Source organism: Lontra canadensis, unplaced genomic scaffold (genome assembly GCF_010015895.1).
Source record: "Lontra canadensis isolate GAN:19392208 unplaced genomic scaffold, GSC_riverotter_1.0 scaffold4, whole genome shotgun sequence".
NCBI lineage: Eukaryota > Metazoa > Chordata > Mammalia > Carnivora > Mustelidae > Lontra > Lontra canadensis.
The window spans coordinates 19,487,069-19,513,090 of record NW_022630998.1 but is presented as its reverse complement, the minus strand read 5'-3'; the positions used below and the strand labels follow the sequence as shown (position 1 = coordinate 19,513,090).

The window sequence follows — 26,022 nt, the reverse complement described above, 5'->3', positions numbered from 1 at the left end:
CTCTCTCTCCCTCTCCCTTTGCCCCTCCCCCACCAAAAAAATCCCAGTTTGAATGAAAAAAAACCAACCTTTGAAGCTTCATCTAATGAACCTTTGTTCAGATAGGCCAAGCTTTTAAGAACCAAAAGTCCTGGGATATTATTTGCATCAGAAACCTAGAAAATAATTGTAAAGAGATTAAGTCTCTTTCAACACAGAGCAGCAATGTTTGCTTCAATTAAAGAATGACCATAGAAGAACACAGAGTAAAGACACACAGGTCCTTATTTTTAACACTATGAACACACTCATTCTTTATAACCTTTTTATTAGAGAAAATTTCAAAAACATTTCAAAAAAATTAGAGAATAGTATAAATAATCCCACATGTACTCATTATCCAGCTTCAAAATTATAAACTCAAAGTCAATCTTTTCTCATCCATACCTCCACCCATTTCACTACACTCCTTCTTAGATTACCCCAGATATTATAACTTTTCATCTGATACTTTACAACATATATCTAAAAAGTTCATTTTGATATAACATAATTGTACTACCATTATAAACACCTCGCCAAAACCAACAATACATCCTTACTATCATCAAAAAATTATCAAGTGTTCAAATTTCTCAGTTGGCTCATAAAATATTTAAGATTTTGTTTTAATCAAAATCTGAATAAGGTATATGCATTTCAAGAGACGATCTCTTAAGTCTCAATCTATAGGGCTCCCTTCCATTCTTTTTTCCTCTCTTACAATTTAATTGTTGAAAAATATGGGCCGCTTGTCACAATTTCTGAGTCTGGATTTTACTGAATGTATTCCCATGGTCCTGACATGTCCTTTGGTCCCCCATATCTTCTATAAATTAGTAGTTATGCCTCAACACGTTACGTGATTCAGTTTTGATGCTTTGTCAGGAATACTTCACGCGTACACGCACTTGGTTATGTACAGTTCTTTCTCTTGGGTAATGTTGGTTAGCAACCACTGATCTTCAAATTCTGCATTCCTTCTTTCCTTATTGATGGAATATTTCAACAATAAAAAATCCCCCCCCCATTATCTATTTGATTATTCTGAGCAACAGTTCATAAAGGAAAGGCAAGATAAATACTTTGAATCTTGCCAAACGGTTCCTTAGCATCCTCCAAAGAGTTTTTAATTGAGGATTTTATTGATTTTTTTTGTGCCATCTGGAATACATGAATTTAAACTTAAAACCTATTTGATATCTTTCCACTCACAGTAGTTACTGGTGCTCAAACTACCCTTTAGACAGTGACAACCAACCCATGGTAGTTCCTAAGCCTTTCTAGTATAATTCTAGAAGTCTTTTATAGTTTCCTTGCTTTCTAGCATTCTGAGATGTCCTGGGCTCATCCTGTATATTTTCTGTTTCAGACATGGACTTTATCAGCTCTCCAAGAAACTTTTCTGTGTCTGTGTGTGTGTGTGGGGGGGGGGGGAGAACAAACAAAAAGATTGAAAAGACCTCCTCAAATCATTCACACAAAATACATTACTGGTAGAAGGCAAGTAGAAAATAAGAAATTAAGATAATAGTTCTTGAAGGATGATGACAAATGTTCTAATTTTAATGAAATATTATGAAATGCAAAGTCCTTTGAAATATACAAAACAATGATATTTTAAAAATTCAAAACTCCGCAATAGCTGAGTGATATAATTTTAATTTTAGACCAAAATAGCCTTTAGCCAACAAAAATTTTAAAAGCACCATGTTGTTATAATTCACAATTTACTAGTTTTTTGCCAGGGATTTTCAAATTGCTTGAACAAAAAACATTAAGAAATAGGATTCCTAGGGCACCTGGGTGGCTCAGTCGTTGAGCATCTACCTTCAGCTTAGGGCATGATCCCAGGGTCCTGGGATTGAGCCCTACATCAGGCTCCCTGCTTGGCGGGAAGCCTGCTTCTCCTTCTCTCCCTCCCCCTGCTTGTGTTCCTGCTCTCGCTGTGTCTCTATCAAATAAATAAATAAAATAAAATAAAAAAAATAGGATTCCTTCTTAAATATCAATCTCCTTCTGTTTTATTAGACTGAAAAACAAATAAATAATACTATCTACAATGAAGCTACTGTGTCCTTCATTGTTCTCATCAGTAATCTATAAACTCCAAAGGAGGAAAAAGTTTAGAATCTCAAATTACTAATAATCAAGTAGTAACAGCCTTAGAGGTCCAAAAGAGAAAAGGAGAATAAGAACAAGACTAAAGAAAGAAATTGCATCATATGAAGAACACTGTAAGTACTTAACCAAAAGGTAAACGAATAACTTCAGTAGTTTCCAAGTGTGTGAATGATTTGGAAAATGCTGATGTGATGAATTCATACCTCTAACGTAAAATCTGTTTAAAAATAAATACTTACAAGGAGAGAGTGGTTGATGCCTGATTGACTGGAAAAAATAAAGTTGGAGGGAAAAACCTGGTAAGACTACCTGATTAAGAGTACAAATTGCTTCCACTGAAGATTCATAATCCGAGAGTTTAATCAAAGCCTCTGCTTTCAAACGGAGACAAAGATTCTTCTGATGCAGACTGCCACCAGACACACCAAGACTGTCTATGTTCTTCAGAGCTGACAAAATGAAGGACATCTGAATGAAGACAACCATATTACTTCATTTGTTTCTTCTTACGGGTGACAAATAATAAATTGGAGACACAATAAGAATAAATTGCCAAAACAACATACATGAAGAATAATTCAGAGCCACATATAAATTCTTCCCTGAATTCTTTATGGAAATATTTGCATTTAAAACAGAACAGAACTAAATTTAAAATCTCTATCTTTATGTGACGTGAACATCCTGAAATACAATGGCTATCTATATCTGCTACACAACAAAGGTTAGCCAAAGCATCAGTGTACAACTTAGCAAATGAGGGTTACTGAGGGAAAAGAAGTTGAATTCATATGGACCAGGATGAACTCTTTCTCAACCACAGAGGCGAGGCCAACGGCTGGGTCAAGAGCAGTGAACCACTTTTTATGATTTCCTATCCCCTCACATGGCTCATCTGACCACATTCAAATAGGCTCCAGATGCCTGAGACTTCTCTCATTTACATCAGAGAAATCAAAAGCTCCTGAAGTTCTGGACGCACTAGAAACTGCCTTATTACAGACAGAGCACCTCCATACAAGCCTAAACTGACTGTCAAAATTCCAACTACAGGGATCCTTTGAAAAATACTGTTAGTTTAAAAGATCATCCACAACATGCACATACACTTGGCATTATTTAACCATCTCAATGAAATTGAAATTGGTCAGTAAATTAAAATACAAAATAAAGCATGTAAGTTTCTTTAAGCCACTATCTTTTTCTTCTTTAATATGAAAAGAAACAGGGTTGGCCACCCTTACAGATGTCAGTAATACCTTGATTGCATGAAAGAACAGCTTCCTTAGGTCTATGCATTTTAACTTGGACTTCTGCCAGATGATACCATCCAGCCGTGCAAAGAGGGCTTTCCTTTAACCCTAAAAGGATAAAAGCAATCACAAAATCCAAGCTTTCTATGACTACTAAGTGGCAACACCATCTACTCCCCAAATCAGACCCCTCCTCTCCCTTGTCTCTCATATATAATTATTTGCAACATTGATTCCATGCCCCAATCCATTTCTCTACAACTGCTACTTCAGCTTCCATCTCCACCATCTTTATCCCAGACCACTGCAAGTACTTGCCACCCACTCCAATTAATTCTCTACACTGTAGCTAGAATATCTCTACAAATACAAATGGAATTATGGAATTCCCATGTTTAAAACCTTCCACAGGTTCCCAGCTGCCCTTAGGATAACATGCAAACTCCTTCACAAAGTGTGCAAGGCCCCTCTTCAGTCTCCTTTCTTCACTCTTACTGCTCCCATAGGTCATTCTCAATGTCGTTGAACTACCCTGAATTCCAGCTGTGCTCTCAGTCTCAGGCTATTTGACTCTTGGCTTAAAATGCTCCTCCTACCCTAAGCTGGTATTTGTTACTCATATCTCTATTCGAATGTGAGTTCATCCACAAACATCATACATACTAAAGTAAGTTAAAGATTCCTAAGGATGGGGGGGGCATAGATATAAAATAATTATGTTATATCTATATCTATGTCTATATCTTTATTTTACAAATGAAAACATTGAGACAAAGAATTTACTTAGTTTTCTCAAGGTCTTGAAATTAGTTGGAATCCAGACCTAAGCAAACTCCAGAGTATATATTTTTTTCCACTTCTATCTTAAATATACATTCCTCATAGAAAGGCCCAAAGATAACTGCCTACTGACTATGCTAGCTAGGATGTGAGGGAGAATTATTCAGATCAGAGGGCTGAAAGTTATGAGCAGAAGGGAGAAGGGGAAGGGACAAAAACAAGGAAGGAATATGTTTTGTTTCACACAACCAACAGATCCGACGCAGGAACCTGCTAGATGTTTTAACTGATAGCCTTTTGCATGAGCCAATTTGAGACACTTTGGAGCTGAGGGCTGCACCAAAGCCCACCTGAGTAATCCTGAAGTTATGTTTAGCTCACTATAATAGTAAGATTTATTGCTGTGGATGAGGTTTTCAGCCATTTTTGGAACAATCAATGTATGCACTAGCATGCTAACAAGACAGACACATGTAACTCAACCAAAGTGCCTAATTAGTAGCATATGGACTCATTATCTTTGAAAATGAAGCATGGGAGCAAGAAAGGGCAAAAAATCAGACTCGAGAGGTTTGCAAACCTTGTGAAGGAGTTTGTATGTTATCCTAGGAGCAGCTGAAAACCCGTGGAAGGTTTTAAGCAGGGGAAGAGAGTACGTATATATTAAGTTTCTTAATGTGTACACCAGCTCTCTACCCACACCCCCTAATACACTGAATAAAAGCTTCCTGTATTAATCCCACAGGGAGATGCTGCCTTGAGGGCTATTTCCCTGTCTTCTTACTTGTGACAGATGTTGCTTCAACACTTCCTTGGGTTGTGTTCAATTTAATGCACCCCAAGCAGTTATACCCTTGAGTTTGTTCACAACTTAAACCTCAAGTTACATGCTTTATACTGTACACTTACCTTCTGTTAGGTTACTAACAGCATCTTCATACTTTTTGTCTTGTAATGCTTTAATGCCTAAACCAATGAAGCCTGGACCACTTCTGGAATCCATTTCCATTAATCTGCAACAATACTGCTGTCCTTCATCAGTAAGACTGCCTAGAAAAAAAAAGAGAAGTTATTAGCATACATACTCCAAATTTCCAATTGCCTAAACTTATATACTTTAAGCTCAAATGCTGTCTTACACATCCTCTAACATATCCTGACTCCAGGAATTCGAAACTTAAGTAGACCAACAATACAAAAAAATACTAACATATCATTAAAAAAATTATGCTTCTTCATCTTCTTAAATATTGGAGGTAGAAACCACTTTACCTACTGTGGTATGGGTAAACTGAACCTAAAGTCAGGCTCAAACAAGAAACCTACTCCTACTTGCCACTGCTCTGAGACACATAGCCTCCTGCTTGCCAGCTCTCCTTTTCCTATTCCACAGTAACTTCGCCAGCCTCTCTCCTTGGGCAACTGTGCTGCTAAAGATGTAGCAGCCAGGATGTCAAATTGGGTGGATTCTTCCAGAATCCTACGACCAAAAGACAGACTACTTGTCAAGATACTGTACAAAAACTTAGTTACATTTTCTTAGGTTTACAAGTTCAGCAGTACTTTTCTGCATTCTTTCAAAAACTTTCTTTTCCTATATAAGTTAATGGTTAAACCTATGTAATAGTCATCCAATGCCTACATTTGTTTCAAATTTATTTTGGTAAAATAATTTAGTTTAGAAAACACTATTTATTTTGTTATGTTTCCGTTTTCTCCAAACTCAATCTCAGGATTTCCATTCCCAGAAAAGCACAAAAACAAGTAGAAAATATGATTTCTGCTTTGAGAATAAACTGTTAAGAGTACTCAGCATTTTAATAAGTTGCTTAATCACATAGGAAAATTCTTAAAAACTAATTAAGACAAATTATAGCTTGAAGCAGTAAATACGGAGAACAAATAAAAATAATTTGTTTGAAAAAGCAGGTTGATGCTTTACTATCTATTTAAAACTTGTGCTCCCAGACCACGTGGGGAACCACTCTTTCAGTCTCAGATGTCAAAGATAAATTCCTTGCATATTACCATTTAGGTTATACATTTCAAATTTTTCAAAACCAGATACACTCCAATGCATAATCTATGATATTATACATTGATTTATAAATCCAAATTAGTACCAAAAATTCAAGGAATTCTTAATGGCTAAAGAATTAAAACTTCAATACTGTTTGGTGAGCTTTGAAAACAAACTGGAAGAAATACTACTTTTCTGAGTTAGCCAGTAAAAAGGACCTCAACCAACAATTATTATGCTTCTAGACATGAATTACCTTCTGTCAATATGTTCTCACTATGGCCTCCATAAATGTAATTTCCAAAAGCAGACACACCTAGTAACATACACCCTCCTCTTCCCAAGCAAACCAGTGTTTTTTTTTTCCCCCTTCCTTTTTCAACCAGTGGTATTGTCTCAACTAGACATCAGAATCACCTGGAGAATGCTAAGCCCCACTCTCAAAGTTTCTGATTTCAATGTCAGACCTGAAAGCTGGGACTTCAAAGAAGTTCCCAGATAATACGACTGCTACAAGTTCAGATACCATATCTGAAGAACCACAGGCCTATAGTATTTACCAACACCATATACCGCCTTTATTGTTAGTCTTATATATGCACTGCAGTTAGTACCTCTACAGCTAAACAGTAACTTCTGGAGGGTAGGGACTAGCATGGCATCTTGTACGCAGTAGGCATCCATTAAATACTGCAATGATCCTTTAAGAATACCATTATGAATTGATGTACTAAAAGGCTTAGTCTATTAATAAATAATGCTTGAGAATTACTATGGAAAATTAAAAACATCATTCTAAAAAAGAAAACAAAATGGCTATTAAAATTTTACCTTCAACTTCTAGCTATGAGTCAAAACTATCTTACCCCATAGAAACGTAATTCCTAAGAGTCCCTTGGCTACATAAACCACCCTTATTATAGAAAACACACCTGTGATGGAAAGAAAAGTCAGTCGTGCGTCATCCCAATGATTACCCATACGCAGGGTACCTAAAAACTCACACAGGTAGACAAACGGGGGGTAGGCAGAGGAAAACTGTTTCTAAAAGGCTAAGATGAACATGAAAAACTTCTAGATAAGATAAATCTTCCTTACTATCTGGGAGCACAATGACAGAAACCGAAAGAGATTTGGAGAGCCAATGTTCTAGTCCTTGGGAAATGTACTCTCTACATACGACCAAGAACAAATGATACTTAGAGGAATCTTCTCTAGTGTTCCCCAAAACTGTCAAGTAGTAACAACATCACTGATCCTTTGTAGAGACAAGGGATATTCCAAAGCTTCAGTTTTCAATCCTCTTCTCCAGATTAACTCTTGCTGAGAACTCATACTAGCTAAATAGTATGTGGAGGATAGAAACAGAGAGGAAATAGAATTGATTTCTTTTTCAATAGAAAATCATTTCTTTAATTTACCTGCTCTTTTTAAAATTTAAAAGATTCTAAGATTCCAGACTTAAAAACTTTAAAACAAGTTTGACAATATTATTTTTGTCTGTCAATAGGCAAGCTAGATTTGGGGCTGATGAATGCTAAATCTCTAAGAATGAAAGGTGTTCTGAAGAGATTCAGGGTAGATGCCAAGTAATACCCCTGAGAATCCTGTTTCCTAAAGCTTACCACAAAAAAAGATGATTTTTAAAAATAGCTAATTAATTGCTGACATCACAAAGAAACTGATCACTACTGTAGAATTTTTCTTTTAAATAAACCTAGCCTGGGGTGGGGGTGGGGGGGACAAAACAGCATGTATTCATTTTTTTATTTTCATCTGGATTTTCTAATATTCCAGAGCACAAAATTATAAGCTCTTTCATGTTTGGATTTGAAGAACCAAGCTTTCTTATTCTCCCCATTTCAAATATAAAGCAAAATAAAATAACCCAAAAAGGTCATTTAGCATGAAATAACATTTCATCAGCTGACAACCGTGAAAGCTATTCACTACTGGTTATGTGAAGCTTTATAAACTGACTCATTTTGAAAATGAATCTTCAAGTCTCAACATGCAAAGGAGGACAAAGGAGAATGAAATACATTTGTTCCCAGTGGAAGAGAACCCAGTGATTAACTGCTGTGAAGTAGAAAATTCTGCAGAAACTAAAGCACGCTGGGGGAGGATAGGTCAGCCTTTAAATACCTTATAGTTTCAGAAGTTCTTCATACACAGAAAGTTTGGTTTAAAGGAGCAATGAAAAGAAAAAGAAATCATTAAGCACAGCTTCCTACTGTCTGGCAGTTTAAGTGTTTAACTTTTACCCCCAGAATAATGCTTTACCTTAGAAAGTACCTAAGCCTGATCGGCTCCATCCCACAGATTCTCACAACAAATGATTCCACAGAAAAAAACCCTCTTCCTTGGTGTACCATGTATGTAAATATCCACCTACCTACTCCCCTTTACCAGGATATAAAGCTTTCTTTCTTTCAATTCTGCAAAATACCCTCTCCAGGAATGATTATTTTCATATAAACCAACACACTCTCTAATCATCCAGCATAACCCATTTGCTATCTGTATATTCTAGAATGCATTGTCAAATACTTAATTCATGTGCAAAACTCTACAGACTTTGTTGGCTTAGTTTCTTCTATAATTTTGTAGCTGTTTTTTGTTTTTTTTTTTTTTTTTAATATGGGGACCATACTTATTCAACAAATCCACATTATAGGCATATGTGTGCTAACTGATAAAGGACACAATCAGTCCTCAAAAAGAAATTTCAAGTATCCTCTTGTGTCACTTGGCATGGGACCAGGTCAAAAATGAGGGAACGGATCATTAATAGCTGAAAGAAAATAGAGAAGAAAACGGTAACACCGGCCATTAGTTTCTCAACAGCAATTGTAATAGTAGAAAAAGGGTGGAGGAATGGGTACCAGAGACTAATTATGAAATCAACACATTTATCTTGGGAATGTAATGGGAATCATATTAAAATTGGGAAAAACTAGATGAATCTTGGAACTATTCCCTGTCAATGGGGGAAAAAAACCCACAAAAATTCACAAGCCTGCTCCTCATTTTGAAAGTCTCTTACTATGTCTCATCCTCCTTGACCTCAACATGAAGTTCACAGTGTTAACTAGCCCTCTCTTCTTGAACCTCTCTTCCCAGGCAACACTACCACAATTCTTCTACTCCTCTAAAAGCTTACCAACCCCTTTGCATGCTTCTTCTTCCTCTCCCTTAATTGAAGCCAGCCAAATCCCTGGATTATTGTTTTAATACCTGCTACCCACTTCTTCCTACTCTTTTCCCATCACTGAAATCTAAGTTCTAATTCAATCACTTCAGTTAGAAAATACAGCCCTAAAAAAAAAAAAAAAAAAAAAAAAAAAAAAAAAAATTTCCTCATTTTTTGAGGTTAGTTGCTCAAACTGTCAGTACAGATCTCCTTTCTGAAATGCCCTTTTCTTGCCTTCTCTGTTGCTTCATATCAGGTTCCACCACCTTCCTGTCTGACCTCTCTGCTTCTCTGTTTCCTACTTTCCTCTTTCCCTGCCCTTCCCTTCAAGCCAGCCAGCACCACCCAAGACATAGTTTTCAGCTTTTTGCTCCCTAGTCATCCTCTGAAGTCACCCACTACACTTCACTTGGATCTACACGCAAGTTATTTCCAAACCTTATGTCTAGCCTTAGTACTCATCTCTCACCTGCAAGCCAGACAGGCATTTCCCTTTGAATGTCTACTAACCTCTCCTCTCCACAACTCAACTTTCTTACGGATGATCATTCCACAGTAGGCCAACTCTTCAAGAGAGCTAAAAGTAAAATAATAATCTCCCTCCCTTTACCTCTTAACAAATCTCTTCTAATTTTTTCATTCACCTGTTACTTTCTATTGCCACTGTCATAGTCCCAGTATATTCATTCACAAAATCATTTAGTCTACCCAATCTAGTCTACTTTCTATACAATCTATCCCACAAACCCTATTAGTTTGACTTTATACTTCATAAATTGATTCACTACAACATTTGGTATTTCTTATCTCACATTAGTAAAAAGTACTCTCACAAGTCTATCTCTGACTCAGTTAAAGTAAAGGGGATCCACTTACTTCTTACCAAAAAAACCCAACTCTTAAGATAATAGTGAATTTTAATTCAGACACAGCGTCGGGGGGGAATACAAGTAGGACTTAGAAGGGAAAGCTAAAGTGGGGAGAGCCAAGGTAGATGCAACAATACTTTTCCAACAGGCATTCTCCCTCCGTTACCTCTATCACTAGTTTTCAACAATTTTTCTATTATGAAACCTGCGATGGTCATTCACACACAAAGCATTCCCAGGTGTATATTCCTTTAGCAACAAAATGAAAACAATTAAATTGGTAAAGCTCTGCAAAATTTATAATCATTAACACATCGGTGCTGGTACTGTTGATCTATTTCAATGACTGATTTCTGTGAATTTTGTTCATCAGATGAATACAGGCATGGACATGAGCGACGGTTAAATTATGTAAAAATCTATTCAGCACAGATACTGACAAAGAGGACAGAGGCCAGTGTGAAAACCATGGAGGTCAATCTCCTGTAAACTAACTGAACACCAGCCCTGGGCATGCGATATCACAGGCACAGGTTCTGACAACTCCCAGCATGCTAGCTGTCATCAGCTCTCTCTCCTCCCCCCTCCAAGAAAGAACACAAAGAAGAGCACCAGGCATAAACTTAGACATACACTCTGACTTGAATCTGCTCTATTTCATTAAACAAGTAGATCCTTCACAAACTTCGTTACTTTACAGTACCACAGCATCTATAACCATGAACTTGTGACACTGTAACATCAATGCTGAGAATGTATGACATTTATAGCCGTAGGCAAGATAATTCAACTTACTCAACCAAAATCCATCTTACTTATTCCTTCCACTAGAGCAAATAAAACTATTCTACTAGTCCTAAAAACTGCAGCCTAGCTCCATAATTCTGCTCATGCCATCTGCGTACCTTTCACCTCTTCCTGTTTATCTAATTTCTGAGGAAAATTTAAGACTCTCTTCAATTCCTATCTTCCAAAAGCCTTCACTGATCAACAATGAACTCAGTTATTCATTATTCCTCTGTATTATTATACTTTTCTACATTAATTAGCCTCTTCATGTGCACAAAGATAACACACTGTACTTCCTTGTATGTCCAGAATTATTCAAACAACACCTTACACAGGGTAAGCACTGAAACAATTTTTGACTGATAGCAACAACATTCCCATATGTTCATATACCTCAAGAACATACAATATAATAGGGAAGAACTTACCTGATTCAATTAAATGCAAACAAAGCACTTCTAATGGATATTGTACAGTAGGATAGATGTTTATCATTCCTTCACAGGCCTTCTTCAATCTAGCGGTCTCATGAGGAAGCTCGAAAATATAAAAGTAAAATAAACTAAGTAATAGTAAAATATGCTTGTGAACACCTTCCTAATTACAATGTAAAAGTCACATTAGAGATTTTTAAAATCAACTTACTTTGGATAAACAGTGAATGAACTGTCTATAAAGTACTTGGTGATCTTCACTAGGAATCTTATCTGATAAGTCCAGTGCATTCTCAAAAGCAGCTAAAAGCTGAAACAAACAAAAAAGCTATCATCTTTAGCATACTGAAATGACAAATGTAATAAATAGCTGAATGTATATGACTCACTTATACAATATACCACCTCAACTAACGAACTGCAAATGTATTTTACTATCTCATGTTTTCCTGTACTATATATTGTCTGGACCTGACAATTTTTTATGAGGAAAAAAATGTCTATGCATTTAGAATACAATCTAATTCCATCTGGCAGGAGACTGCACTGAACTAATGAGGGATAACTTAAATTAGTATCATGAATTTAACAAAACATTCTTTAAGTGGTCACTGTTCCCTAGGAAGTAGTCAACTGGAGAGGTATAGTCTTCTTTATATACCTGTGTAAGTGCAACTAATCAGACCATTTTTAAAACATCTCTACTGAAATCACCAGTATGTTCCTTGGAATATTTTCAGTGGTAGCAAATCTTTAATCTTAAATAAATTTGTGAAGTTAAACTTTTAAAAAGGAAACCAGAAATATGACTGAACTATAATAAAATCACTTCTTATCCAGTATTACTAAATGACTTTGAAGAAAATTCCAAAAGAAGCTTTCTAAATATGTTTTGAGCAAGAACAATACTAAAACCCAGATCAAGCACTTTAAAGAATATCATTCATTTAGTTACACAAGTCCTACTTTTTTAAAAAAATGAATTTCCATGACTTCATTTATTTTTATTTTTATTTTTTAAAGTAACTCCATGCCCAGTGGGGCTTGAAATCATGACCCTGATATCAAGACCTTAGCTGAGATCAAAACTTGTATGTTTTGACAGAGCCACCCACAAGCCCCTCCATGACATTGAAATGAAAACTCATAGTTCACTGCCTCCAAATTTCTTTATGAAGTATGATATAAAGTCTACACAAATGAAGAAAATTTTACTCCTCTGATAAAGTTAATGACCTTGCAAAAAAGGAAGCCTAACGTATGCAGTTTAGCACAAGGGTTTCAAAAAATAGTAGTGCAATCAATCCATCTGGAAATCAGGTGACATATTTTTTCCTGAACACACTTAAATAAGCAAAATTATCATTAGAATTCAAGATGGAAATAACTCCACCCCGAAATCCTCTTACTATTTTTAACAGTTAAAAATCAATTCTTAAAGGGGCGCCTGGGTGGCTCAGTGGGTTAAAGCCTCTGCCTTCGGCTCAGGTCATGATCCCAGGGTCCTGGGATCGAGCCCCGCATCGGGCTCTCTGCTCAGAGGAGAGCCTGCTTCCTCCTCTCTCTGTTTGCCTCTCTGCCTACTTGTGATCTCTGTTAAATAAATAAATAAATTTTTTTTTAATCAATTCTTAAAATGACAAGCATAATTAGTTCTCTTTCATGGAGGAACACAGAACAGGTAATTAAAAAAAAATTACTTATTTTGGCATTTGGTATATGTTTGATATTCTGATAACCTATAGTTTTTCAATGAAAATAATGAAGTCATGTGAAGATATGATTTAAGTTTGCAATTCACCTAATCTTGTCACTGTCCAACTTTTTTCCACAACTAAACCTATACACAGATAAACCAACACACAAACAAATGCAAATCATAGTCTTCTATTTTTATCTTCAGCATTTATTTAGGACACTGCCTGACATGTATAATAGAGTCTACATAAAACAAATATTTTCTGAAAAAAGGATTAATAAGTGAATGAATGAACAAACATACAAAAAATGTACTTCTTCGAAGTACAAAAATGTACTTCAGTCTATAATTGCTTATATTCAAAAAGTCCATCCAATTGCACAAATATACACTGAATGCCTATATACAATAATAAGAAATTAAGCTGACTTTTAAACTTACAAATATAAAAAAGTAGAATGGAGATATTTTTTAATATTATCCCAATATATTTCTAGATATAAGTACCCTAAATAAATACTTTAAACAAAATGCTCTGAGTTGCTAAACTTCAAAGTAATTTAGTACTCTTACTTCATGAACTTAAAGAAACATACCTTTACACATACCTTTAAGTAAGTACAACTTTTTAGAAATTACAGCAGTTTTGTGAAAGCCAAGTTCACGTTTCTTTTTCACAGTGATTAAATAACTGATTTACTGGATTAGTATGAACCCAGGGAAGTAAACTGCGATCCCTGAAAACCAATTCCACTCTGTCCAGACTTAGTATGAGACTGCAGGGAAATAATTCTGACTTTAACAGCAAGAACCGCTATGAATTTAAAACTGAACATGTAGGGGCGCCTGGGTGGCTCAGTCAGTTAAGCATCTGCCTTCAGCTCAAGTCATGATCCCTGGGATCAAGCCCCACCTCAGGCTCCTCACTCAGCAGGGAGTCTGCTTTTCCCTCTCCCGCTTCCCTGCTTGTGCTCTCTCTCTTTCTCTTTCGAATAAATAAAATCTTTTAAAAACACATAAAAAAATAAATAAAATAAATTGAATACTTACAAAATATCAATTTTAACATATGGTACTTTTCTATATTATTCTATTTCCATTTGCTAAATTCGATTAAATGATCAATAATATTCATGATACAAACTGCAGGGAATAAACAGGTCAATACCAATTGCTGGGTCTCATTATTCTGATCCTTAGTACTTTCAGCCAGCAACTGAGTCAATTTCTTCCACAGCTGGTGAAGCTCTTGGCTGTCTGCACCTTCCTCCTGCCGTGTCTTTATCAACTTGTGCCATGTTCGGGCCACCTATCAAGGAGATTTAAATTTTTTTTTATCTTAAATATCAAAAACACCAGTTAGAAATATAAAATCTACAAATAAAAACATTTTTCATCTGCTAATACATAAAAATAGCAAAACCACAGAACTTCGTCTATTATGAACTCCACAAGAACTATGGTGACTGGGCAAATGCAGACAGCCATTCTATTAGAAGTACAGCTAATGTAACAGAGTGGAAACAGAAATAATGACTACATGCCCCAACCCTTGTAACTATAGCATCAGCTACAGATGCACCACAAATATGTCACTAAATTCTACAATGATGCTTTTACTTATTTTATTTATCCCTGCCCAGTTTCAAAAAGGTCTGGAAGTTAGAATAACTAAAACCTGAAATTTAATTTAGTTTCAAAACACTATAATTTGTAATATCTCTCTATATTCTTTTAATATCACACTACATACTAATTGTTTAAATTTTCCCTTAAGCTAAATGAAAGCTTTCTTCTAATAATGGCTTTAGTAAAAGAAGTCTACTACCCCACCAAAACATTAACCAACCTCTACGTGTTTCTTTTCTTGGTAATATAGATCCACAAGTTTCTTACAGACATCGCACCACTTCTGTTTGTCAACACTTAGAATAAAAAATTAAAAAAAAAAAAAAAAGGATTTTGAATCTGATTAATGAAAACAACCAAGGGCTTAAGATACTAAAATTACAATATCCCAATAATACTACTGTCAGGTACTATTTTAAATCAGAACATATCCTCTTTCATACCACAGGAAAATTTTATAAAATAAGCCTCTCATTAAAAAAGAGGTTTAAGAAATAATATCTTCCATCATATTACCTGAAAATTATATCAAAGTTCCCAAATTAGTCAATCCTCTTACTATTAGTGTTTTGATTTTATTTCAATCACAAGCAAAAGATTTTGTAACAACAGTATGAAAGAAAAATGCTTCTCAATTCCCAGTAAATGTTTGGAGTACTTCTATGGAAGTTTTAATCAGTTTATTCAAATTAAAGCTTTTAAAGACATTGGCCTTTCCCCATACAATGATTACCTTTCATAAAGATCCAGGAGCTTCTGGTAAACACCAGGCAAGTCATCCTTAGCATTTATGTGGTTACATTTCTCATATAAGCTTGCTAACCCCTAAAATAGGAAACAGTAGAGATTATTCTAAAAAGTCTAATGCTCTCACATTCATTTTGCTAAATAAAGTGACGATATATAAAGGTTATTTACGATAAAGAAAATTATAACTTAAAAATAAAATAATGTCTGGGATTTGCCTCCAAATAATTAGGGTGGGAGAAAGTAGATCAAAGCATAGATGAAAAAATACTGGCCATGTGTGGATTTTTACAGAAGCTAGGTGATAGCCAGAGGGGCTCACTTTACCATTCTCTTTACTTCTGAAAATATATTTGAAGTGGGGCATCTTGGCGGCTCAGTCGGTTAAGCGTGCAACTCTTGATTTTAGTTTGGGTCATCATCTCAAGGTCTTGGGACAGAGGCCTGAGTCAAGCTCCATGCTCAGCAGGGAATCTGCCTGATTCTCTCTCCCTCTTCCTCTGCCCCTCCCTGCTCATGCATGTGTACAAGCATGCACTCTCTCTCTCTCTTTCTCTGTCTCAAATAAACTGGTCTTTAAAAAGAGCTTTGAAAATGTATTTGAAGTGTTTCACAACAAAAAATCTTACCTCTTATTACTATATGACACTACTTCTATATGGTCAAAAAAAAAATCTAAGTATTTTGTAGAAACTGTCATCTTTGCTTCAAAGAAAGATCAGGTATCTTAAATCAATCAATACATAATAAAAGCAGGCATCTCTCTAGGTGTGTTACCAGATACCCCCTCTCATGTTCTTGTTCACATAAATGTGAGAAAAACAGGTTCATGTTCTCCCAAGCCTACTGCCTATTAATCACAGTTTCTAAGACGTAATTGAGATATGAAACAAACTTATTAAAGATGAAAAAGCTGGAGAAGCCAACATAGAATATGAAGAACTTTAAATAAGAGAAAAGAATTTCACTCAAATACATAGATTTGCAGATTTTTTATATCTTACCTTTAGAAAACATATTAATATGCATTTCTTTTCCCTTGAATAAGCATAAGGAATATTCTTGGTAAGTCTTTCATATACACACATAATTAGAGATTTACATAATCATATTTGAATTCCAATCCTCACCTCTGAAAATAATCCATTGGGTTGGATGTCAAATAATGTTAAATAGCATCACAGGCATTTTTTTTTTTAACTAATAATGTTCAGGTTTAGAAGATCAATACATTTAAAACTTTTTTCTTCTATGGGGTAAATAATAGTTTAAATGACTTTTTTAAAAGCTGCTACCTATATTTTTTTTAAATGTGGCAAAAATATTACCATAATACAGGGGAAAAAAAAAATCTACATACCTGCCAAGCCAGTAATTGATCTGGCTCTAGTTCAGCAGCTTTTTTATAGGCACCCTGAGCCTGATCAGGTTGTTCTAATTCAGCTGCAGCAACACCAATAAAAACCCAGGCGTTATAGTTATTTTTCTCTTGTTTTAACACTGTCTGGCGGAAAAAAATTAAAAGAACGGGTCATTAAATTTTGAAAGCTAATGAACAAACAACTAAAAGACTACTTGAGTGTTAGGAAATCTGGATCTACCACTAACTGGGCGATCTTAAGAACACCACTCAACCTCTCTGGTCTTCAGTTTCCTCGAGGAGAGAAGGAGGTGAATTGGATTGATAATTGTAAGGAGTCTAAAATATGAGGTATATATTTTAAAAGCTGCCCAAGCAATGCTGATGCCTCCCCATCCTCCTTGAAAATGAAAATATTATGTATAAAAAGAACACTAAGACTATTCATATCACCTGACCATCTTGCTGCCTCCACTCCACACTGCCACCAGTAAACTCACAAAACTGTTTTCTCTATCGTTTCACTCGAATCAACACCCACATTGTCCTGCACTGTGGTAACATTTCCAACTATCAGACATATTTTTCATCGAAATAACAAGGTAGGGAGGTAGACTGACCCCAATGTGACTATACCGCATATGTTCAAAATAAATAGAGGCAATGAATGTTTAAATACCACCTGTCAATGAGAATAAAAATTATATGTAGAGCTACTGCTTTCAGAAAGAACAGGTACTCGCTAAAGTGAAAGTCTGAAACAGAAAACTAAGATTGTTCTAGTGACAGAAAACAAAACTAATAGCTAATTAAATCTAGTAGATAATTAGCTCTTAAGATTTTACCTATTCTAGGGAAAATAAGAATATTTCCATGAGCTGTGACAGTCAGATTATTGTGTTTCTATGCATCCACATGACACTTTTAGACATCTCTCATCATTCTACAACACAAATTCCATTCTATCCAACAATGTTTTCTGCCAAAAAAACTAACAATGTGGTAACTACCAAAGCTGACAATTGTTTAACCACTGATATGTCCAATTAGTTGACCCCCCTCTTATTCTACTATCGCCCCACTTCTCAGTTCTTATCCCTCCTTTTCCAGCTTAGATTCCAATGACCCATCACTGTCATCCCTCTCTTGCAAATATCCTCAACTCCTTCACCTCTCTTCTCCATCATCTTTCTCAACATCCATACTTGAACCCCAACATGCCCATTACTAAGCTTGAGAAGCTGAACATGAAGGGAGAAACCACACAACTCAGTTCACTGATTTCACTTCAATAACATGAAACTTCAGATGGACATTCAGTAGGGCCCGGCAGTCCTTTCAATCCCCACTAGTAAGTTAAATAACAACTACTTCATACCTTTTTTTATCTCAAACCTCCTATACAATTCTTCTTCCACTCTTAGCTTATGCCTTACTAAAAAAATAGAAGACATCAGAGGGGAACATTCCTCTCTTCCTACCCCCAAATCTACAAATCTGACAGTATTTACACCTATCTTCCCCACTGCTAAGATGGGAAAAGTATCAAAAACTCCACTTCGGGGTGCCTGGGTGGCTCAGTGGGTTAAGGCCTCTGCCTTCGGCTCAGGTCATGATCTCAGGGTCCTGGGATCGAACCCCGCATCGGGGTCTCTGCTTGGCGGGGAGCCTGCTTCCTCCTCTCTCTCTGCCTGCCTCTCTGCCTACTTGTGATCTCTATCTGTCAAATAAATAAATAAATAAATCTTAAAAAAGAAAAAGAAAAAGAAAAACAAAACTCCACTTAAAGCTCAGGATCCCAACCTTTCTCATTCCTATCCCTACACTCTCTCTCCTCCACATTCAATTTCTCCCTCTGGACAGGGACATTCCCCTCAGCACCTTACAAAGGAGCTTTAGAATCGTGAGCTCCCATTCACAAACCAAACAGAATGATAGTGTCAACATACCAGTAAGAAAGAAAACTTTATGATACAGTAGTGCTCCATAATACGCCCCATCAAAAGATATCTGATATTCATATTTTGAGAGTGTGACTTTGCGTATGGCCAGTGTAGTTTATCCTAGCACAACCACTCTAATGGTCTACTAAATAATCTAACCACTTTCATTAATGTTAAGACAAAAAATGATACACATGTTACAAATCCATAACGCTTGTAAATGGGTAACATAATTTTACTGTGGAATAAAAAAATGTATCAGTTACCTTACAATGTTTCAAAGCTTCTTTGTATTCTTTGTTTCTGATTGCATCTCTAGCACTTTTTAGAGCAGTTTTTACTTCCTTGCTAGACATTCTGTAGAAATAAAAAGCTTGAGAGAACCTACAATAATACCAACAAACTTAACCATCTGAAAAATGCACATGTAATTCCTTCTACCTGGAATACTCTTTCCACTCTAAGATCCCGATACTGTATTCCCTCACCTCTTCAAATTTTTAATCAAATGTCACTTGCTCAGTGAAACCTTGGCTGGTCACACTACTTAAAATTTCAACCCTTCCTCCCCCCTCAAACCCAACTACACAATATTCTCTTAACCCCACCCTAACATTTAGCATCTTCTACACTATATATTTTACTTATTTTATTTATTTCCTGTTCTCCAAACCCACTAGTATGTGAGTGCCATGTAGGCAGGGTTTTTTGTCTGTGGTTGTTATTGTGAACTGCTATACTGCCAGGGCCGAGTATCTAACTGTATACATTAATAAATATTTGTTGAAAGTAAGTTGTATTTGAGTTATACTCATTGTTCATATAGTAGATGATTTAAAAGGCTAGGATTTAAAATACATATCAATCTCAACCTAATTCTACATGAAGCAAGTTTTAGTAGAATAAGCCCAAATCACAAAGTAAAAACACTAACACAAATTAATTTCAGTAACTTTGATGTAAGAGCATAGGAAAGCAATCTGCTTTAATGCTCGTTTCTATAAAATATAAATCAGGATATTAACTTTGTTCACAGCAAAGGTCACTGTCAAGTTATAGCAATACTGTATTCTTTGAAGAGAAGTAAATGCAAAGTTTACACTTGAATGAAGGTGATAAATATGCTAGAGGATTATTTCTACAATAAGAAGATATTTCAATTGGGAGACAAAGTATTTCTTCATTGAACTTAAGCTATGTTAACATAATTTTAAATAAACTAATGTATCGTAAGATTTTACAACTTATTCTGATTTACCAGTAAACAAGTCAAATTCAATCACACCTCAATGGTGAAAACAGAGACACTTGTATTTTTTGACAACTTCATTGAACTCTAATCTCATCAGGAAACAAATCTGGGTAAATTTTAATCCATTCTAGACTGCAGACGTTCATGGCAGCAAAATGAACCAAGAAGATGGCTTGTTGACTCAGTGTACTGATGTCCATTATATCCAAAGAGGCTGAGGTACAAGGGCAGATCAAAGAAGTTTAAGAAAGTAGGGAAAGGTGGCTGGGTGGCTCAGTGGGTTAAAGCCTCTGCCTTCGGCTCAGGTCATGATCCCAGAGTCCTGGGATCGAACCCACATTGGGCTCTCTGCTCAGCGGGGAACATGCTTCCTCCTCTCTCTCTCTCTGCCTGCCTCTTAGCCTACTTGTAATCTCTGTATGTCAAATAAATAAATAAATAATTTTTTTAAAAAGTAGGGAAATAAAATAACAATAATAATAAGTGTCTTGACTTAAAGAATGTTAGATTCATGGGGCGCCTGGGTGGCTCAGTGGGTTAAAGCCTCTGCCTTCGGCTCAGGTCATGATCTCAGGGTCCTGGGATCGAGTCCTGCATCGGGCTCTCTGCTCAGCAGGGAGCCTGCTTCCTCCTCTCTCTCTCTCTCTGCCTGCCTCTCTGCCAACTTGTAAAATAAATAAAATATTTTAAAAAAAGAATGTTAGATTCAAAATAATAAAAACATTAATATATAAAATCAATTTATTTGCAGCTACAATCAGATTCCTTAAATAGGCAGAAAAGTAACATTTTGCTTAGTTACATTAATTATACAATTAAAGCTACACAGTTCATATGCTCTTATTTTAGAAATTGTTCTCTTACCTGAAATTATCTTCGTATAAATTTATAGCTGCAAACGTCTGGATTTTTTTTTTTTTTTTTTTTTTTTGTAGCTTACAAACTGATGAGCAGGCACCAAATTTCAATGCTGATTTCAAATTAAATTTTCTCACACCAAAGTTATCTTGGGTAGATAAATCTGTAGACTACAAAGAAGAGAAATAAAAAATCAACAGTGATAACAACTAGGGTCCCTGGGTGGCTCAGTCATTAAGTGTCTGCCTTCAGCTCAGGTCATGATCCCAGAATCCTGGGATCAAGCCCCAAGTCAGGCTCCCTGCTCAGCAGAAGTCTTCTTCTCCCTCTCCTACTCCCCCTGCTTGTGTTCCCTCTCTCACTGTCTCTCTCTCTCTGTCAAATAAATAAATGAAGTCTTAAAAAAAAATTATGGTGACAACTAATCTGGACCAATAGAAAGGGATAAAAAAAGACATCCAAGGGGAAAAATTAAGTTAAAAAAGAACAAAAACAGTTTCAAGATATGACCAAGCAAAAACAAACAAGAATTCAGATTAGTGAAAAGAAAGATCACCATCTTTATCACCCAGGATTTGAGTGGAAGCACATTCAAACAAGGCAGAACCAGCCACCACCAACTGTACATGCAACCCCCAAGCCATGCACTTCATATGACATAAAAGAAATAGAAAAGGCGGCTCCTGCTCTAAAGAATATAATTTAAACCAAACCTAAGAGATACGAGTCATTAGAGAACCAAATGCTGAACTAAGGATAATGAGTACAACTGCAAGAGATGTTTCAAGGAAAGAAGTATGGTGTGAGGTAATGAGGAGATACCAGAAGACAGGATTTAAGAATGGAGGGAAGAAGGAAAACTGCTCCAGTCAGAAACAACTGCATTAGCTAAGACAGAGAAATAGGAATGAACGTGGCATGCGGAGGATTCAAGGAGAAATGTGGGCTCCGTGAAGCAGAAGAGACTTGCTGAAAACAGAAGAAAATGAAGCTCACTGGACAAATGAGAACACTAGACTACAGAAGACGGTAAAAGTCAGTCATACAGGGATGCCTGGGTGGCTCAGTCAGTTAAACGCCTGCCTTCGGCTCAGGTCATGATCCCAGAGTCTTGGGGTCAGGTCTCACATTGGGCTCCTTGCTCAGTGGGGAGCCTGCTTCTCCCTCTGCCTGCCTTTCCGCCCGCTTGTGCATGCTCTCTCCGACAAATAAATAAAATCTTTAAAAAAAAAAAAAAAAGTCATTAAGAAAAAAAAAGACACACAGACAGGTGTAGACTTAAATACAGCAGCAAAAACAGAGCTGTTAAATGCCTCTACATAAGTTATTTTTAAAGACCACAATAAATAAACTCCACTCTTTCCTTGGTAACCAACTAATAATGTTCAACACCCTTCCATATCCCCAGATGTCTCCACCTGTAATGGCAATTACCCTTGCTGCAGTGGGATCTTCTATTCCTCCCCTCCTATTCCTTCTTCATTTGATTTGGCATTTAGCATAAGAGGCTAGCACTTAGGCCCTCCCTCTACACCTAACAATTACACGACGAGAAATATACGGATACAGAAATAGACACTATAGATACATAGAGACAGATCAGTTTTAGGGGATTAACTAATTTTTGAAAAGACAAAATAATCTGCCCCTTTCTAACTCTAAAAACTTCTTTCTATTTTGGGAGATGGAGTGGAGAAGAGAGAGACTCATTCATTTACTTTCTAAACATAGCTTTCCTATGTACTAACCTACCAGGTATCCTCAAACTCACTTCCTTTCATAGAGCAAAAACCTACGAACAAAAATGATGCACCTCTCTTTGGGACACTTCCCTCTATTGCAAGCATTTCCAACATTTCAAAGAAAAATCTAGCTCTTTTACAAGTGTCCTCAATGTTATTCCACAGCCCCACCCACTTTCCCCAGATAATTTGTATTTTTTCTCCTCAATTTTGAGTCATTTTTTTTAAGATTTTATTTATTTATTTGACAGAGAGAGATCACAAGTAGGCAGAGAGGCAGGCAGAGAGAGAGAGAGAGAGATAGAGAGAGAGAGGAGGAGGAAGCAGGCCCCCTGCAGAGCAGAGAGCCTGATGTGGGGCTCGATCCCAGGACCCTGGGATCATGACCTGAGCTGAAGGAAGAGGCTTTAACCCACTGAGCCACCCAGGTGCCCCATGTCATTTTTATTTTTTCAATAAGAGCACTTATTTTGTACATTTTCTTTCTTTCTTTCTTTCTTTCTTTCTTTCTTTTTTTTTTTTTTTTTGAAGATTTTATTTATTTATTTATTTGAGAGAGAGTGAGAGAGAGAGAGATAGCACAAGTAGGGGAAGGGGCAGAGGGAGGAGCAGACTCCCCGCTGAGTGGGGAGCCAGATGCAGGGCTTGATCCCAGAACTCCAGGATCATGACCTGAGACAAAGGAAGACACTTAACTGACTGAGCCACCCAGAAACCCCAGTTTGTACTTCCAACTCAGTGAAAGGATTTCTACTACCAAACTAAAAGGGTCTTTATGCAACATAGCAAGCATAAAAAGTAGCAACAACTGCACTTAAAAAAAAGATAGAAAGTGACACACATGCCAAAATGATAAATCGCAAAAGTAACAAATGCAGGCGGATGAATTACTATGTCCTACTCGCCCCAGCTAAAGCTATGGAACCTTAAGTTACATTCTGTTGTGTAGATACAAAGACTCCACAAAGCAAAAAAACCCAACAATATAAATAATAATAACAATAATAACAATGGAAGTTAACTACAGAAAAGCAAACTATGGTACGTTTAAATCCAATAACAAAAATCTAAAGGTGTTTGATGACCTATAGTCTGGCATTAACAACCTACACCATCACACCCTTCTTCTGAAATGAACTGGTAAAAGCAATTACTAAGTAAAAACAGACTCCAATTACCTATTACTTAGGATTCTAGACACTTACCTTTTACCTATTATCTTCTTTCTTCTTTTTGAATTGAATTTCAGATTGTCCCTTAACCATTATTCATCTAAATTAAGCAAAATATGAGAGGCAAATAAAAAGCATGATAAACAGCCCAAAACTCAGTGAATTTATTAACACATCAGATTCAGGTTTAATTTTCACAATCACAATTTAAAACACAAGAAATAATTAGGTACAATTTTTCATCTTTTTTTCCTAAAATTTCCAAATCGGTCTGTGTTCCCATAGCCTCAGATAATAAAAGAAACTTCCATAAGCAATCAGAAGAAGTTCCAAAAAACATTCCAGAAACTCAAAATACATAAACTTCAATATAAAAAAAAAAATGAGCCAAAAAAGGGTATCAACTATTTCTATGCTACTTTGTTATGAATCAAGGACAATCAACAGTACTTATTTACTCCCTATTTGCAGCCTAACTACACTAAAGTGAATCTGTTTTAAACCATAAAAAGAATTATAAATATGTAAAATGTTGACCACATCATGTAACTAGATTAATTTATAATCTATTGAAAAGAGAGAAAACTTTCTTTAAATGTCAAAAACCCAGCTAAATAACCATCTGAAATATTAACACAAATTCTACATAATATAATCCTAAGTATCTTTTGATGGGATCTCTGGAATAAATTCTGTCAAACAAAATTAATCTAGAATGCTTCATGGAGAGAATGGAAGCAGTTCCAAAACACTGAATAAAAAATAGCAATGCCGGGGCACGTGGGTGGCTCAGTGGGTTAAGCCTCTCCCTTCGGCTCAGGTCATGATCTCAGGGTCCTCGGATGGAGCCCCACATCAGGCTCTCTGCTCAGCAGGGAGCCTGCTTCCCCCCCCACCCCCGCCTACTTGTGATATCTCTCTCTCTCTCTCTCTCTCTCTGTCAAATAAATCAAATCTTTAAAAAATATTTTGAAAAATAGCAATGCCACTTAAACTAGGAAATGAACAAAATTTAGATGAAGCAGGTGGAGATGGACAAAAAAGAGAAAGTGAGCTTACTGGACTAAAACATGCACTGGCAATATACTTAAATAGAATGGTTAGTTCCAGAGAAAAGGATCCAACTGTTAAGGAAAAAAGTACCTTTCTACCATCTTTCTATGCTGCCATAATGGTGCATGCGAATGTACTGGAAGATGTTCTTAAGGTCATTAACAATGCGGAAAAGCGAGGCAACCACCAGGTTCTTACTAGGCCATTCTCCAAAGTCATCAGCCAGTTTCTAAACCAAAATGCTGAAGCATGGTGACACTGGCAAATTTGAAATCACTGATGGTCACAGACCTGGAAAAATTGCTGTGAGCCCAGGGGCAGGTTAAACAAGTATGGAGTGATCAGTCCCAGATTTGATATACAACTCAATGATGTAGAAGAATGGCAAAATAATCTGCTCCCATCCTGCCAGACGGGTTTCACTGTGCTGACCACCTCAGCTGGCATGACGGACCATGAAGAAGCAAGATGAAAATACACAGGAGGGAAAATCCTGGGATTTTTTTTTCCTAGGGATGTAATACTTACATGCAAATAAAATGCCTCAATGGAAAAAACAGTACTTTGATCTAAATAATGTTTAAGAAAGTACAATAAAAGTTAAAACAAGGTTACCCTTGTTTGGAGGGAAGGTAAAATGAAAGTGAAAAAACTGACTCTATTCATTACACTAACTTTTTTAAGCCCCAAACCACCCTGATGGTAATTAGTCACTTCAACTCTGTTCTTAAAAAACACCCCAGGTTTTGTCAGCCCCTTCGCTCTGCCATACCCACCCACCAAGCCAAAACTTGAACATGTTCAGAATGTGCTTAGGAATCAGATACATCTAGGTTCAAATAGAATCGGAATTTGGACACCTTACTTCACTACTCTAAGCCTATTTCTTCACTGGTAAAGTGAAGATTTTATCACTTACTTGATATCCACATAAATGGAGTGCCTGAACGTAAGACACAGTTGACCCTCACACAACATGGGCTCGAGGTCCACTTATACGTGGATTTTTTTCAACCCTCTGAATAACTTCACTACTTTTTTTTTCTATTTCTAATCCACATGGTTACTACAAACTTTCTCTACACAT

The 26,022-nt window shown here is 36.3% G+C and overlaps 1 protein-coding gene across 5 annotated transcripts in view; it reads right to left on the bottom strand.

The window, feature by feature from the left end:
- The window catches only part of TTC37 (tetratricopeptide repeat domain 37), an 88,612-nt gene that overhangs the window by 59,310 nt on the left and 3,280 nt on the right, over positions 1 to 26,022 (bottom strand). For 3 of the 5 annotated variants that reach the window (XM_032846285.1, XM_032846254.1, XM_032846276.1), the window contains exons 2-14: positions 23,916 to 23,982; positions 20,975 to 21,138; positions 19,125 to 19,215; positions 16,916 to 17,059; positions 15,542 to 15,633; positions 15,029 to 15,104; positions 14,348 to 14,488; positions 11,692 to 11,790; positions 11,475 to 11,583; positions 5,085 to 5,225; positions 3,402 to 3,503; positions 2,452 to 2,591; positions 69 to 155 (exon numbers count right to left, since the gene is read on the bottom strand). In XM_032846285.1, the coding sequence (XP_032702176.1) occupies positions 69 to 155; positions 2,452 to 2,591; positions 3,402 to 3,503; positions 5,085 to 5,225; positions 11,475 to 11,583; positions 11,692 to 11,790; positions 14,348 to 14,488; positions 15,029 to 15,104; positions 15,542 to 15,633; positions 16,916 to 17,059; positions 19,125 to 19,214 (1,221 nt within the window). In that variant the 5' untranslated portion in view covers position 19,215; positions 20,975 to 21,138; positions 23,916 to 23,982. The remainder of the gene's footprint in view (positions 1 to 68; positions 156 to 2,451; positions 2,592 to 3,401; positions 3,504 to 5,084; positions 5,226 to 11,474; positions 11,584 to 11,691; positions 11,791 to 14,347; positions 14,489 to 15,028; positions 15,105 to 15,541; positions 15,634 to 16,915; positions 17,060 to 19,124; positions 19,216 to 20,974; positions 21,139 to 23,915; positions 23,983 to 26,022) is intronic. The other 2 variants (XM_032846267.1, XM_032846262.1) reach the window with 2 other exon arrangements.